The sequence below is a fragment of the Natrix helvetica genome (genome assembly GCF_964273705.1).
Source record: "Natrix helvetica genome assembly, chromosome: 1".
NCBI classification, from domain to species: domain Eukaryota; kingdom Metazoa; phylum Chordata; class Lepidosauria; order Squamata; family Natricidae; genus Natrix; species Natrix helvetica.
The window spans coordinates 150,036,160-150,049,398 of NC_138548.1; the positions used below are offsets into that span (position 1 = coordinate 150,036,160).

Genomic DNA, 13,239 nt, shown 5'->3' on the forward strand with positions numbered 1-13,239 from the left:
CCTTCCCCTTCTGTCTCCAATCACCCTCCAGAAGGTGGGAGTTTTTATAGCTCTCCAGATGGTAGATCTCTTTCAACCAGGAAGGCAACAGAGCAGCCTCAGACAGACACAGGCCCCAGGCTCATAGGGAGCACTGGGAGCCCGACGTTTTCATGCTCTCAGAAAATTTTCCTTCTGTGTCTCCCAGTCAGGATTCTCTGTCAGAGGAGGAAGAGGCACACAGGGACTTGGAACAGTCAGATAATGAGGGCGTAACCCCCAATCAACCTGCCTTTGTGGGTCTCTTTCAACATTCTCTTCCAACCTTCTCTATTCTGTTCAAGGCCAGGAAAGTTGCCAACATAGGTGCCAGTCAATCAGGGCAGGAGACAGAAATGCCCATCTCAGGAGACCAGGCAAGTCCTCTCTTCTCCAAACCTGCTGTAGAAAGAGAGGTTGTTCCATCTACCAGGTTATTCCTGGATATAGTTCAACGGTAGTGGATCTCCCCCTTTCCCAGCAGTCAGAGCAAACGCCTATATAATATAGGCCCTGACCTATGTAAGCCCCTGGAGGTTCCCATAGTAGATGCTCCTGTAGTGGCCTTGTCAGCATCATCCGTCATGACGGGTTCCCCAGAGGAAGCCCTCCAGACAGGAGATCAGAACAGACGTTAGTGAAGGGTCACCAAGATGCCGCATGGGTGGTAAAGGCTTCCATGGTGGCCCCCTTTTTCAACAGAGCTTCATTGCTCTGGTTAAAGCAACTACAAAATAGGATACCCCCCTGGTGATACTGGGTCACACCAGGATATTAATAAACTGAAGGCAGCAATGGAGTTCTCAGCAGATGCCTCCCTGAACACAGCGAGATTTGTATCCAAATCCATTGCCTCATCTATAGCGACCAGATGCCTTCTTTGGCTCTGCCAGTGGCAAGTGGACACAAGACATAAGTAGAGACTTGCATCTGCCCCCTTCACCAGGGAACGGTTGTTTGGGAACAGTTGTTTGGGAATTCCCTAGAACCACTCCTGGTTGAGTCCTAGGACAAGTGCAAAATTCTGCCATTCCTTTATTGACATGCTGAGGCTTGTCCTCCTTATTTTTGTTGCTCATCCTTTCGAGGGTTGGATGAGGGATTCAACCTCCCCTGTCAATAAAGGCAGTTCCTTCCCAGACATGGGCATTAGCAGGACAGGGCAGGTAGGAGTGGCCTATGTTTTCCACCTAAGAGATCCTGCAGAGCTTGTCCCTTTTGCCATCAGAAGTGACTGCCTAGCAAACCTCCTCATTGGGGGCCAATTGGCATTCTTCGCCAATCAATGGGAGGACATAACCATGAGTGCCTAGGTCAGGGAGACGGTCAAATTCAGCCTCTCCCTGGAGTTCCTCTCCACCACCCGAGGTTTCTCCATAGTGAGGGGGAGGAGTATCCAGACCGGGTTAACCTTGTCCTCTCATTGATTGGACTGAATCAGATAAGCTCTTTGGACACGCCCACTGGTCACCAGGTACTACCCAATTATCGACTCAGTCCACTCACTGGACAGTTGACCATTCTAGATCTCCAGCAATTTAATAGAAATTAAGGGAAAAAAGACGGACATGTGAATTTTGCCTCCCAGCACCGCGCTTTAGCCTCCCATCTTCAAAGAAGGACTGCCACAAGCTCTCGGGTGGCATGCTGCCCTGGCGACTGAGTGAGACCGGAGTCACTCAGTGAGGACCTTTGCCGGGCAAGCAGGGAAGAGGGCACAAGCCTCCTGGAGACAAGCCCTGCCGCGGAGGATCTACAAGCGCAGGAGCGCTCTGCCGCTCCCCTCAGGGTTGAACGACGAACTGCTGCTTTTCCAAGCGCCACGGAGCGCCCGCGCTGCCTCCACGTGGCCAGACGATCACAGAGGAGCCTAAGAGGAAATCCCTGGCCACAGCAGCGTCGGAAGGAGGCAGGAGGCGAGGAATCCAGTGGCAAGGGTGCGCGGCAGCTCCTGGGAGCCTCAGCAGCTTGATGAGCAGTTAAAAGTCCACCATTTCTTTTAAGCTGCGTGGCGCCATTTTGGAGCTGGGAGGATCCACGTGGTCCAAGATGGCGGCGCCCAGCAGCTCCGAGGAAGAAGGGAGCCAGTCAGCTGCAAATCCGGCCAGCAGCTCTATCAGAGGGGCAGAGGAGCATCCACCCAGGTCAGTGGCCTTCCCAGAGACTGCCCAAGGGGGGGGGAAGGAAAGGCTAAATCCAAAAGGAAGCACCTCTCCCCCAGGGCAGATCCAAAGGAAGGAGGGGGTCACAAGCCTTCCAAGCCCCCTTCTAAGTACGAGAGGCGAAGGCATAAGACCTTGGAGAGGCTCTGCAAGAGGGCAAGTCAGAAGACTACTCCAGACCTGGGCAAAGGGGGGAAGACTCCAGGGACTCCCTCTCCCAGTGGAGCCATAGAGGAGAACCCAGCCACGCAAGCTAGGATCCCTATAGACATCTCAGGCCTTTGGGACTCTGCTTAGGGGGGGCAGCCCTGCCCACAGGATTGCCAGGCTTGGGCGTTCCCCCTGCACAGGGGGGCATGGGCTCCAGCCGGCTCCCCCCCACAGGGGCACCCAATTTTCAAGAGCTGATGATGAGGGCCTTCCAGCAATGCATGGCAGCGGCATTCCAACAGCCACAGCCCCCCTCTTCCTCCCCAGGGTTTCTGACCACCTGGATGCCCAGGAGGAAGACCTTCCCAGTTCCTCAGCCTCATCCCAAGAGGACAGCGACCTGGAAAGCAAGGAGGGCAAGATCAGAGAGAACAAGCTATCTGAGGACGAAGGCATGCCACCTCCTAAACCAACATTCACCAGGTTGTTCCAGCCCTCCTTATTCAAATCCCTGCTCCTCAAGGCCAAGACAGCAGCCAAGCTGGGCAACAGAGCCACAGAGGTGCCGCCTCAATGCCAGGGCTTCTCAGTGGAGAACATCTTTTGATGAGCAGGCCATTGAGGCTGACACGGTACCTACTCCCAAAGCCTTCCTCGACCTGGTCAAACGCCAATGGGCATCTCCCACTGCGGGCCCCTCACCTTTATCCATGGACAGGATCTTCTTTAACGTGGACCAGGAGATGGCGCAGATGCTGGCACAACCCTCCATCAATGCCCCAATCGTGGCCTTGCATACGCCCACCAACATGCCTGGGGAGCCAGAGGATGTGCTAAAATTGGAGGACAGGAAGGCGGACCTCACCTTGCAGAGAGGTCATCAGGCGGCCGCTTGGGCAGTGAAAGCAGCCACCACAGCCTCCTTCATCAACCGATCATCCTTGCTGTGGCTGCAGGAACTACAGCAACGCATCCCCATAACAGATGTCCGGTCGCATCAGGACATCAACAAGATGGTGGCAGCCATCCAGTTCTCTTCGGATGCCATCTTAGCTGCAGCCAGGTTCGCTTCCAGGGCGATCGCTTCTTTGGTAGATTCCTGCAGACTGCTGTGGCTACGACATTGGCAGGAAGACGTCCGTCACAAGTGGCGCCTGGCTTTGGCTCCCTTCACAGGTGACTTCCTCTTTGGCCCAGCGCTGGAGCCGTTCCTGATCAAGAACAAGGACAAGAGGAAGGTCCTTCCCACCGCCCTGAAGAAGGGCAGCTTCAGGATGTCTCCATACCCCAGACGCTCCTTCTCACGGGGTCAAGACTCTGGGTCCTTCTTTCGGGGTCAGGATTCTTTCAGGGGATCAGATGCGGGGTACTCAGGGAACAGACTGTACCAGGGAGGATTCTCTACTAGGCAGAGATACTCAGACAGGCAACAGAGAGGCAGGCAGAAGCGGCCTTTCGAAGGGGCGAAGGACGCGGAGGGTGGCGCTCCTTCCACAAAAACTAAATCTAGGCCCAGCTCTCCGCCCATTGAGGGGCGCTTGGTGTACTTCGCCGACTGCTGGGACCTCTCCTCTGATAAATGGGTGCAGAACACCATCAGGCATGGCCTTTCGCTCAAGTTCCTCTCCACCCCACCCCACCCGAGTTTCTTCCAGATATGCCCGGTCTCTAACAACCCGACCTGGAGGTTGCTGATGCAGGAGGCCATCCAACACCTGTTGGAGATTTGGGCAATCCAGCCAGTGACTCCATCCTCTTTGTCATTCCCAAGGCCTGGGGGCGGGCGGGCTGGAGAGCGATCCTTCATTTGAAATGCCTAAAGAGTTCCATTCGATATAGGAGGTTCAAGATGCACTCTCTGCACTCTATATTGGAAGGGATTAGGCAGGGGGACTTTCTCACCTCCATTGACCTCACAGGGGCCTACCTGCATATTCCCATTGCCCAGGAGCACCGTAGATATCTCAGGTTTTGTTAGCTGGGGCACCACTTTCAGTACCGGGCCTTGCCCTTTGGGTTGTCTTTGGCCCCTAGGGTATTCACTAAGGTCATGGCTGCTCTGGCAGCACACCTGAGACAGGTACCGGTGCGTATTCAATGTTTCCTAGATGACCTGTTACTACAGTCATCTTCCTTTAAGGGTGTCCTACGGGATTTAGATATCACTATGACAGTCCTGAGAGACCACGGGTTTTCAGTGAATATGGGCAAGAGCCACCTCCACTAGCCTGATCCACCTAGGGCCTCTAATAGATACCCAGGTAGGCACGGTCTATCTGTCACCAGAAAGACAGCTATCCCTCAGGCAGCTAGCCACCTTGGTAGCCAGGAAGCATAGGGTATCTTTAGCCACCCTGTCCAGACTGCTGGGTACCATGGTCTCCGCCATCGGCATCGTGTGGGCTCGGCTCCACACCAGAGACCTCCAATGGTTCCTTTTGCCTTTCCAGCGAAGGCGCATGAGCTGCTCACAGTCCAAAGTATTTCTTCCAGCAGAAGTCTCCCGCTCCCTGACTTAGTGGATGTCCCCAGCGATCACGAAGGGCAAGGTCTTCTGGACACCAGACCACATGACGGTAACAACAGACGTCAATCTGATTGGGTGGGGCGCCCATCTGCAGGCTCAGATGGTACAAGAACATTGGACTCAGGCGGAAGGGACTCACAACATAAACTGGTTGGAGCTCAGGGCAGTCCATCTGACTCTGTTACACTTCCATCGCTTGGTCAGGGGCGATGAGATCTGTTAAGAGATCTGTCAAACCTGGGCCTCACCATCCCCATTTATTTGCCATTATAAGTTGGACACCTTCCTCCTGGCAGAGGCTGCCTTTGGCAGATGGGTGCTGCAGAGAGTACACACAGTTCATGGGACTTCGGACTAGACAACAGCCCACCCGTAGGATAGCCAGGCTTTGATATGTTCCATTCCTGGATGCTATCTCCACCACTATGGAGAATGAGCGTTAGTCTTACCTGATACACCTGTTCTCTGGGGAGTGGAGATAGCATCCAGCCCCACCCGGATATGTGTCCGGTCCTGAGTCTGAGAGGAGACACTTCTTCACCGTCATATGTCAGTCTGCCGTGATGCCTTCGTCAAAAGCTGTGAGGAGCTAGCAGAGGAGGCATGTCATCACAGCTTGCAGACTCAGTCCAATTAGATGTCAGACGGAGTAAACCCATTCCTGGATGTTATCCTCACCTCCCAGAAAACGGATGTATCAGTTAAGACTAATACCCATTATAATAATGCCTTATATTGACAAGAGTATTTGGTTTGCTAAAGAAAGCTTTTTTCTTGCGATTGAGCAAATTAGACAGTATATTAAAATGTGATGCGTACGGTAATTCTACTTAGTCATACTTTATTAAAATAAGGAGATCTGAATTAACATTAAATTAGTTACAGGTTCTAGTGTTGTGTAGCAATTTAGATTTGAAGGTGAAAACATCATCAAGAACACATATGGGTGTTGTTTTTAATTACATCCACAGTATTCCAAATCACCTTTTTCCCTTTGAAACTGGATCACTGCACCACCATTAATAGATCATCTCTTGGGAAAGCTATGGGAGAATGCAGATTTGCAGCCATATCTTTCATTCCATCAGCAAATAGCTTTGGCTGTATCATAGACTTCTCACTGAACTCATTTCATGAGCAAAAGCTGATCCTCAATCTAAACCTCAGCATTTTAGCCTTTCACTTTCTTGTAGTATTAATAAAATGGTTATTTTTAAATTAGCTATGTATCTCCCTTGAGTAGTTCTTTGCTTTGTTTGTTTGCATTTTACTGTTAATAAGGAGAAATATATATCTTTCTAAGTCTGGTTTATAGTCTTTGCAGTTTCATATTGGTATAGTTGGGACAGACCCATGTTGTAGAGTTACATAGAGAAGCCATCAATCAGTTTCCTGGGTTTATGTTGTTCCAGAGCTGCATCTTTACAATTATTTCAAGGTATGATTGGATTTCATAAATGATAACCAAGATACTGTATTGACTAATTGCATATTAGATAACACACAGCAGAACAAAACTATTTTATTAAAATATTCAGATAATGTTTATAGAAACACACATAAACATGGACACACAGGACATAAATAAAACATAGATATTTCCCCTTCTCCATATAAAATGCATGCAAAAAGTCACACCAGAAACTAGCTTAATCTTCTCATTTACTTGAAGCATGATATTCTTATAACGAAAATAAAATGCCTGCAATGTATTTCTCCATCTAGTTTGCCTTTTTTCTTTTGAGAAGCTAGGAATGCTTTGATATGAAATTGCTTTCACCAATTATTTTCACTTTCTAAGAATGCTGAGCTCCATTTAGATTCAGAGCTATTTTTGGAAATACATTTTCAGTCAAAGCTTTGAATAATGCTTACATGATTGGATGGGGCCTGGAAAAAGCTAGGTTCTAATTTCATTAGATGAATATGAGCTATTGGCTCATTAGCAAGAATAGAATTGTTTTCATAAAATATGCTAAACTATAACACATTATGGTTGGCTACAGTAATGAACGGGGCTGTGGCTTTGCATTACGTATGGACTTGTTTTATTATTTGATTCTTTCTCATTTACAAGGTAGATTAGTAAACCATGGAATTTGCTGCTTGAGATATTCAGAGGAAAGTACAGAAATGTATTGTTGATTCATATCAGGTAAGACCAAAGCCCCTTCTCAGAATTTGGAGTATGCAGGGAGATTGCTATAAGTAACAAAAGCTGTTCATACTCTTCTTGTTGATAATGATTTATTTACAATTGTTATATACATGATTAGACAATATAAAATGTTAATTTATAAATAATATTTTGGATTATAATGGCCCCCACTCTTAACACTCTTCCGGAAGGCGCTGAAGACCTGGTTCTGCCAGCGGGTCTGGGGAACCCAGAGTGGGATGGAGCCCATTAAATAGCTGGTATGAGGTTCTGTCACCAATTTCCTTTTAATTGGAGCTTACGTTTAACATTTCAAATAAATAAAGTTGATATCACTAAATTTAACTTCTACATACATTCTGTCTTTTTGCCTTATTTGTTTATAATTTGATTTTAAAAAGACTTACGTGATTTAGTAATTTGCTTTATTATGAAATTGTTCCAGGATTGGGTAGAGTTGAAAATTATATTGATGAAATCCCTTCAATTATGATATTCTTTGAAATAGCTCAGAAATTAATTACAGGAGATAGTTTTTTGTGAGTTGGTTCATAGTTAGCAATGGTAATTTGCAACAATATCTTACACTATATCTTTTGAAAATCATGAATTTAATCCTTGCTTTATTGTGTAATAATAAGTTTCTAATGTCAAAGTTACTTTAAAAATGCTAATTTGTTTGAGGGTTTTTTACTTTTAACAAAGTCATAGAAAATACATATCTTAGTAAATATAGATTATATACTTGGTGTAATCCTTGACTTAAGACCACAATAATTGAGCCTCAAATTTCTGTTGCTAAGCGAAACAGTTGAGTTTTGCCTCATTTTACTACCTTTCTTGCCACAGTGAATCACTGCAGTTGTTTCATATTGTATATCTTTTTATTATTATTTTATAATATAAAATACAAAAATATAAAAATATAAAAACAAATAGTAGGACACACAGGGGAGGGGAAATGAAGTGTGGAAGAGAGGAAAGGAAAAAAAGGCATTGACATCTCACTCCCTCTGCTGCAGTAGAATAAGGCATTAACATCGAACCTAAACTTTTTCTTTTTCCATAATAGTATAAACTAGCCATTTCTATAATAACAAATCACTCTAATCAGTAAAACACAAAGTAGCACTTGCTAGTAAATTAGTAACATGATTATTAAATTGAATCTGGCTTCCCCATTGCTTGTCAGAAGGTTGCAAAAGATGATTTCATGGACCCAGAATACTATAATCATCATAAATGTAACCAGTTTGAACACCTGACTATGACAATGCTGCAATAGTAGTAATTGTGAAAAATGGTTGTAAGTCACTTTTTTCAATGCTGTTGTAACTTCGAATGGTCACTAAAACAGCTGTAAATCAAGGACTATTTGTGTAGCATATACACTTATCTTCCTTTATGTATGTTTAACTTTGGGAATTCTCTCTGGGTCTTCATGTGCACTAAAAAATTTATATGGGAATGTTGTGTGAAGCAGTCTAAATTGTACTGTATTGGGTATATAAAGGATTCAAAATACTTAAGATCGCCAGAGAAACTGAAAAATCACCCTTTTTGCACAGATAGGTATATTTGTGGTATTAGATTTCATGTCTGATAGAGTGGGTGAAAGGGATTTGTTTTAAAAATGAACCTTGGAATTATTTTTTACTTTGAGAGGGAATAACTTAGTTTCTACAGTATGAAGAGAGAGATTTAGACCTGTTCTTTATTAATATTTTAAAATATTTTAACTCTTCAATTTATTGATTGCTAGATGTGCTGTTCTGCAAGAGTTTCTGTTTAAGTCTGTTTTGTTATTTCTCTGTTACATTGCAGAAAATGAACATCAATCTTTGCTTTGCTTTCCTCATTCTTCACACATCTTTCTTTCTTTTTTTGCCAAGTATCTTCTTACAACATCTGTCTTGGGAAAAACTTTACAATAGTCAGTTGCTCTTAAAGCTGCTTTCTACAATGCTTGCCCACACATATTTATGTTATTTATTTGTGGTTTTAGAAAGGTGATAAATAGCTTCCCCAGACTTTTATCTCTAAGATATTTTTAATTAATGGAACCCTCAAGAGCTTAGGTCAGGCCTTTGCTTTATGCTTTATATTATCTGGATTCGGCCTCCCTCCCTTCCCGCAAAACTTAACTTATATCCTGATGTGGAAATGCCTGATTAAGATTTTTATTTCTCAAAGATTGTCCTTCTAAATTTAAGTTTCCTACAGATTTAAACTTTTTCTATTTGATAAAAGAAAATATTGCTTTTATAAAAATAATGTGCTTTTTTTTTAGGAACACCATTTGCAAAGAGCAATCTCGGCACAGCAAGTCTTCAGAGAAAAGAAAGAGAATATGGTTATTCCAGTTCCTGAAGCAGAAAGCAATGTCAACTATTACAATCGTCTGTACAAAGGAGAATTTAAACAGCCAAAGCAGTTCATTCATATTCAACGTAAGTACAGCATTAACTACTGTTTTTTTTTTTTTTTTAATTGCCTGTCAAAACCACAGAATGGGAAGGAAGGTATTTTTAGAGAGATTTGAACGAATGCGTTTAAGAGAAGGAAGTTATTATTAAATTCACGTTGTAAAGGAACAATCTGTTTTCTTATTTTTGTGGACTAAAGTACTTACACATCAAATTTCTAAATTTTATGTTCTGATATTCAGAAAATTGGTTTGTCTTATTTATACTGGCTTGATCTCAAAAGCTGTGTAAGATAACCTGCTTAAAGTCTTTCTGCACATTTCCTGTTTGTTATGAGGCAAGTAGGAATTGTTTAAGAAAATTTACATGACTTCTAGTCTGTTGTCCTTTCAATACTTCTGAAGATTTTTTGGGTCTTTTATGGCTTTAAAATTAGTTTTAATATTGACATTTCTGCTCTGCTATCATTTTATATTATCCTGTCCTATTCTATTTTGTGTTATTGTTTCAAAAGAATTCAAAATATCAAGGTTCATGAACAGGTAATATATGAATGATGCTTGTACATATTAATGACGGGTAAAAACAGTGTATTTCTTGTCTGCTTGTCTTTTATCACTTCAGCCATTATTTGATCATCCATTTAGGAAAAATGGGAAGCCCAAAGCTAAATTTTAGTTCTTAAATGGGATAACCGAGTAGGTAAATATTTTGCTGATTATGGAAGACAATTGTGATGTTTCTAGGGGTTTATTTTTTACATGAAAACTTCTTTTAGCATTTTTTATTCCAAATTCATCTGTTACAATTTTAATTTAGCATCGAAGCAGATAGAAGCCAAAAGAATTAATGATTTGGCACCGTCCAGTAAGAATTTTTAATATTTTAAGCCTTAGAATAGGTTTACTTTTAAAACAAAAATATATAAACTCAGTATCTCAACACTGGATGGGGTGAGTAACATAAATCATACCCTATCACACAATAAACTTGCCAGGTTTCTCTGCTGTCAGAAGCTCGCTACACTACATCTCAGATATATCCTTCTCTAGTATTACCAGTTTATGGCATACACTTCACCAGAAGTATTTGCTTTTAGATATCACGAACTTCAGAAAAGAGGCGAAAATGTATCTGTGTCCCAAAGCCTTTGTTCATTTAATGAAATGTATTATAATTTTTGTTTGTTGTTTTATTTGCATTGATTTCATTGCTGTTTGATATTCATATTCAAAACTTTTATAAAAAAGGAAGGTAGATATAACTTTATGTATTTAACCATGATATGTGTGGCATTTAATTTAATAGATAGGATATAAATTCTATAATAAATACAACATTTTAAAATCAGCCTTTCCTAAATGCTGGTAAAGAAGTGATAAATAAAGTGATTATTATAAGGGTCACTTGGTTGTGTTAAAATTATGATATGATTTTCTCCATTCTCTGTCGTAATTTATTCTATTGTTTTGAAAATGTGTTTAAAACAGTCTACTGACTTGGGGTATTAAGATCCAATATCTCACCACTTGGTTTGTTGTAAATGTTTTGCAAACAGTACCTTTTTTCATTGTATTAATCCTAATAATTCTTTCTTTAGTAAAGGTATTATTTTTCCATAGTTTTTTAATATCTATTTTTCTGCAGTTCAAGTGCTCTGTGGCTCTGACATATTTAATCTTTCTTAACTCCTTCTCAGTGGTGGAGGGAATGGCTTGACCAGTAATAAAATCTGTCTTTTGTCTCCAATACTTGAACTAGATAGTCATTCCGCCCCTCTCCTCCCAGCCACATATAGTTCATTAACATACTTATAGCCATTTAAGCATGCCATTTTAAATTAAACTATTTTTTCTCTGTGTTTCAGCCTTTAACCTGGACAATGAACAACCTGATTATGATATGGACTCAGAAGATGAAACATTATTAAATAGGCTTAATCGGAAGATGGAAATCAAACCACTGCAATTTGAAATTATGATAGACAGGCTTGAAAAAGCTAGTTCTAATCAGGTATCATGAATTCAACATCCCCTCTTAACTCTTCATTATAGCAGTTGCAGATAAAACAGAATTCTTATTAATTTTGCTAAATGTGGATCCCTTTATTTACAATGCATGAATAATTTCTTATTACCAGAAATGTCAAATATATATCCTTCATACTATAGAAAGAAATTAAGAAAAATATTATGACATAAATTATTCAAGGAGTACTTGTATACATCTGTTTTCCTGGGGAGTTTTCCTTTCTTTGCTGCTATCCCCTTTTTCCACTTTGTGTATATCTCTACAATAATATTTAGAGGCCTTGGTGACTTGCGTGTGGCAATTGCTTCACTTTGAGAGCTATTTCTTATACCACATAGTTTCAGACAAGATGATTTTAGGCAGGTAGTGATTTAGGCTACTATGGCTGTCCTCCTGTTGCAGCTGTGATGAATGCAATGAGAAAGCGATGATTTCCATGCATTTCATATTTGAAGTATTGGAAAAACATTATTTTACCTGTTATTTCCTTCATTGATTAATATATGTACATTTATCCAGTATGAACTTAATTTCAAACTTCTATATCTACATTGTCTTGAATTATTTGAATTACTCCAGAATTCAGTGTCTGTTAATTATTTTAAATAAGTTGATGTAGAAAAAGACCCACATAACTTATGAAGCTAAACATTTTATTAGATGTTATTCTAATAACATGAAACTTTTAGACACACAAATCCTCAGCTTCTTGATATTGCCAAGTGGTAAGATTTCAAAATAAAAAAGCTGGATCCTTGTGTTGTAGAAAGCATATAAAATGAGACCAGGTAGCATGAAGGGAAAGGAGTGTGCTGAATTGATTGGCTTATTTGTATTCATATCGCCATTGCCTTTTATAATATAGATACAGGTGTCCACTCTTTGGATTGGAAGTTATTTACTTTAATCCAATAGGATGTTTACATAATTAAAAAAATATCAAAATATCTGGAATACATATTTGCTTTTAAACGTACATATCAGAAAGAAAGGAATTGAGTTAGATTTTATGTAATATTTTAATGCAGGATGCAGTAAAATGTACATAGCTATTATAAAGTGGGAAGTCTGGTCTTTCAACTGTGAATTAATTTTCCATTAATTGATCATTTACATTTGAAAGACTAATTGTAATTATGGTGGTCAATAGATCTCAAATGAATACCAGTACAAAAAAAAACCCTATAATTTTTCAGGGTTGGGTTTTAGCTGTTTAGTAGACCTTATGGCTGAAGATACCTAAAATCAATGAATCTGCCATTTGAAAATTAAGAACCAATTCACACAATTTATTTTTGCATGTAAGACTGTCACCTTTCAGAATTCATGACCACCCAGAACATCTGGATAGGTAATTAAAAAAAAATAAGCAGATCAAATTATTTTACTTTATCTTAAGAAATATTTTTCTTGAAATAGATTACCAAGTCATCTTTAAAAACTATTGAGGGAGGATGAATGTGATTAATAATTCTTATCAGCTCCAAAATTTGATTTTGGGAATAGATAAGATAGTCTTATTAGAAAGACTAAGAGTTGCTAGATAATTAGTTTGAAAGGTTTTCTGGGTAAATTCCAATCTAAAGTTAATTACATTGAAGTCCCAGTGATATAAATAGGTTGTAACTAACTGAAATCTCATGTATTGTAATGGGAATTAGAAATGACTAATTTTAGGTTGATCAGGGTACATCGGGGGTTTCTTCCATTTTTGCCATAGCGGAAAAGCTTCCTAGAGACTATTTCTCCTGCAGACTTACTTTTATT

At 41.0% G+C, this 13,239-nt stretch overlaps 1 protein-coding gene across 1 annotated transcript in view; it reads left to right on the top strand.

Annotated features, from left to right (window-relative positions):
- Window positions 1-13,239, top strand: part of EPC2 (enhancer of polycomb homolog 2) — a 57,812-nt gene that overhangs the window by 19,164 nt on the left and 25,409 nt on the right. Inside the window, exons 2-3 of the mRNA XM_081962946.1 lie at window positions 9,306-9,465; window positions 11,309-11,454. Coding sequence (XP_081819072.1) covers window positions 9,306-9,465; window positions 11,309-11,454 — 306 coding nt within the window. The remainder of the gene's footprint in view (window positions 1-9,305; window positions 9,466-11,308; window positions 11,455-13,239) is intronic.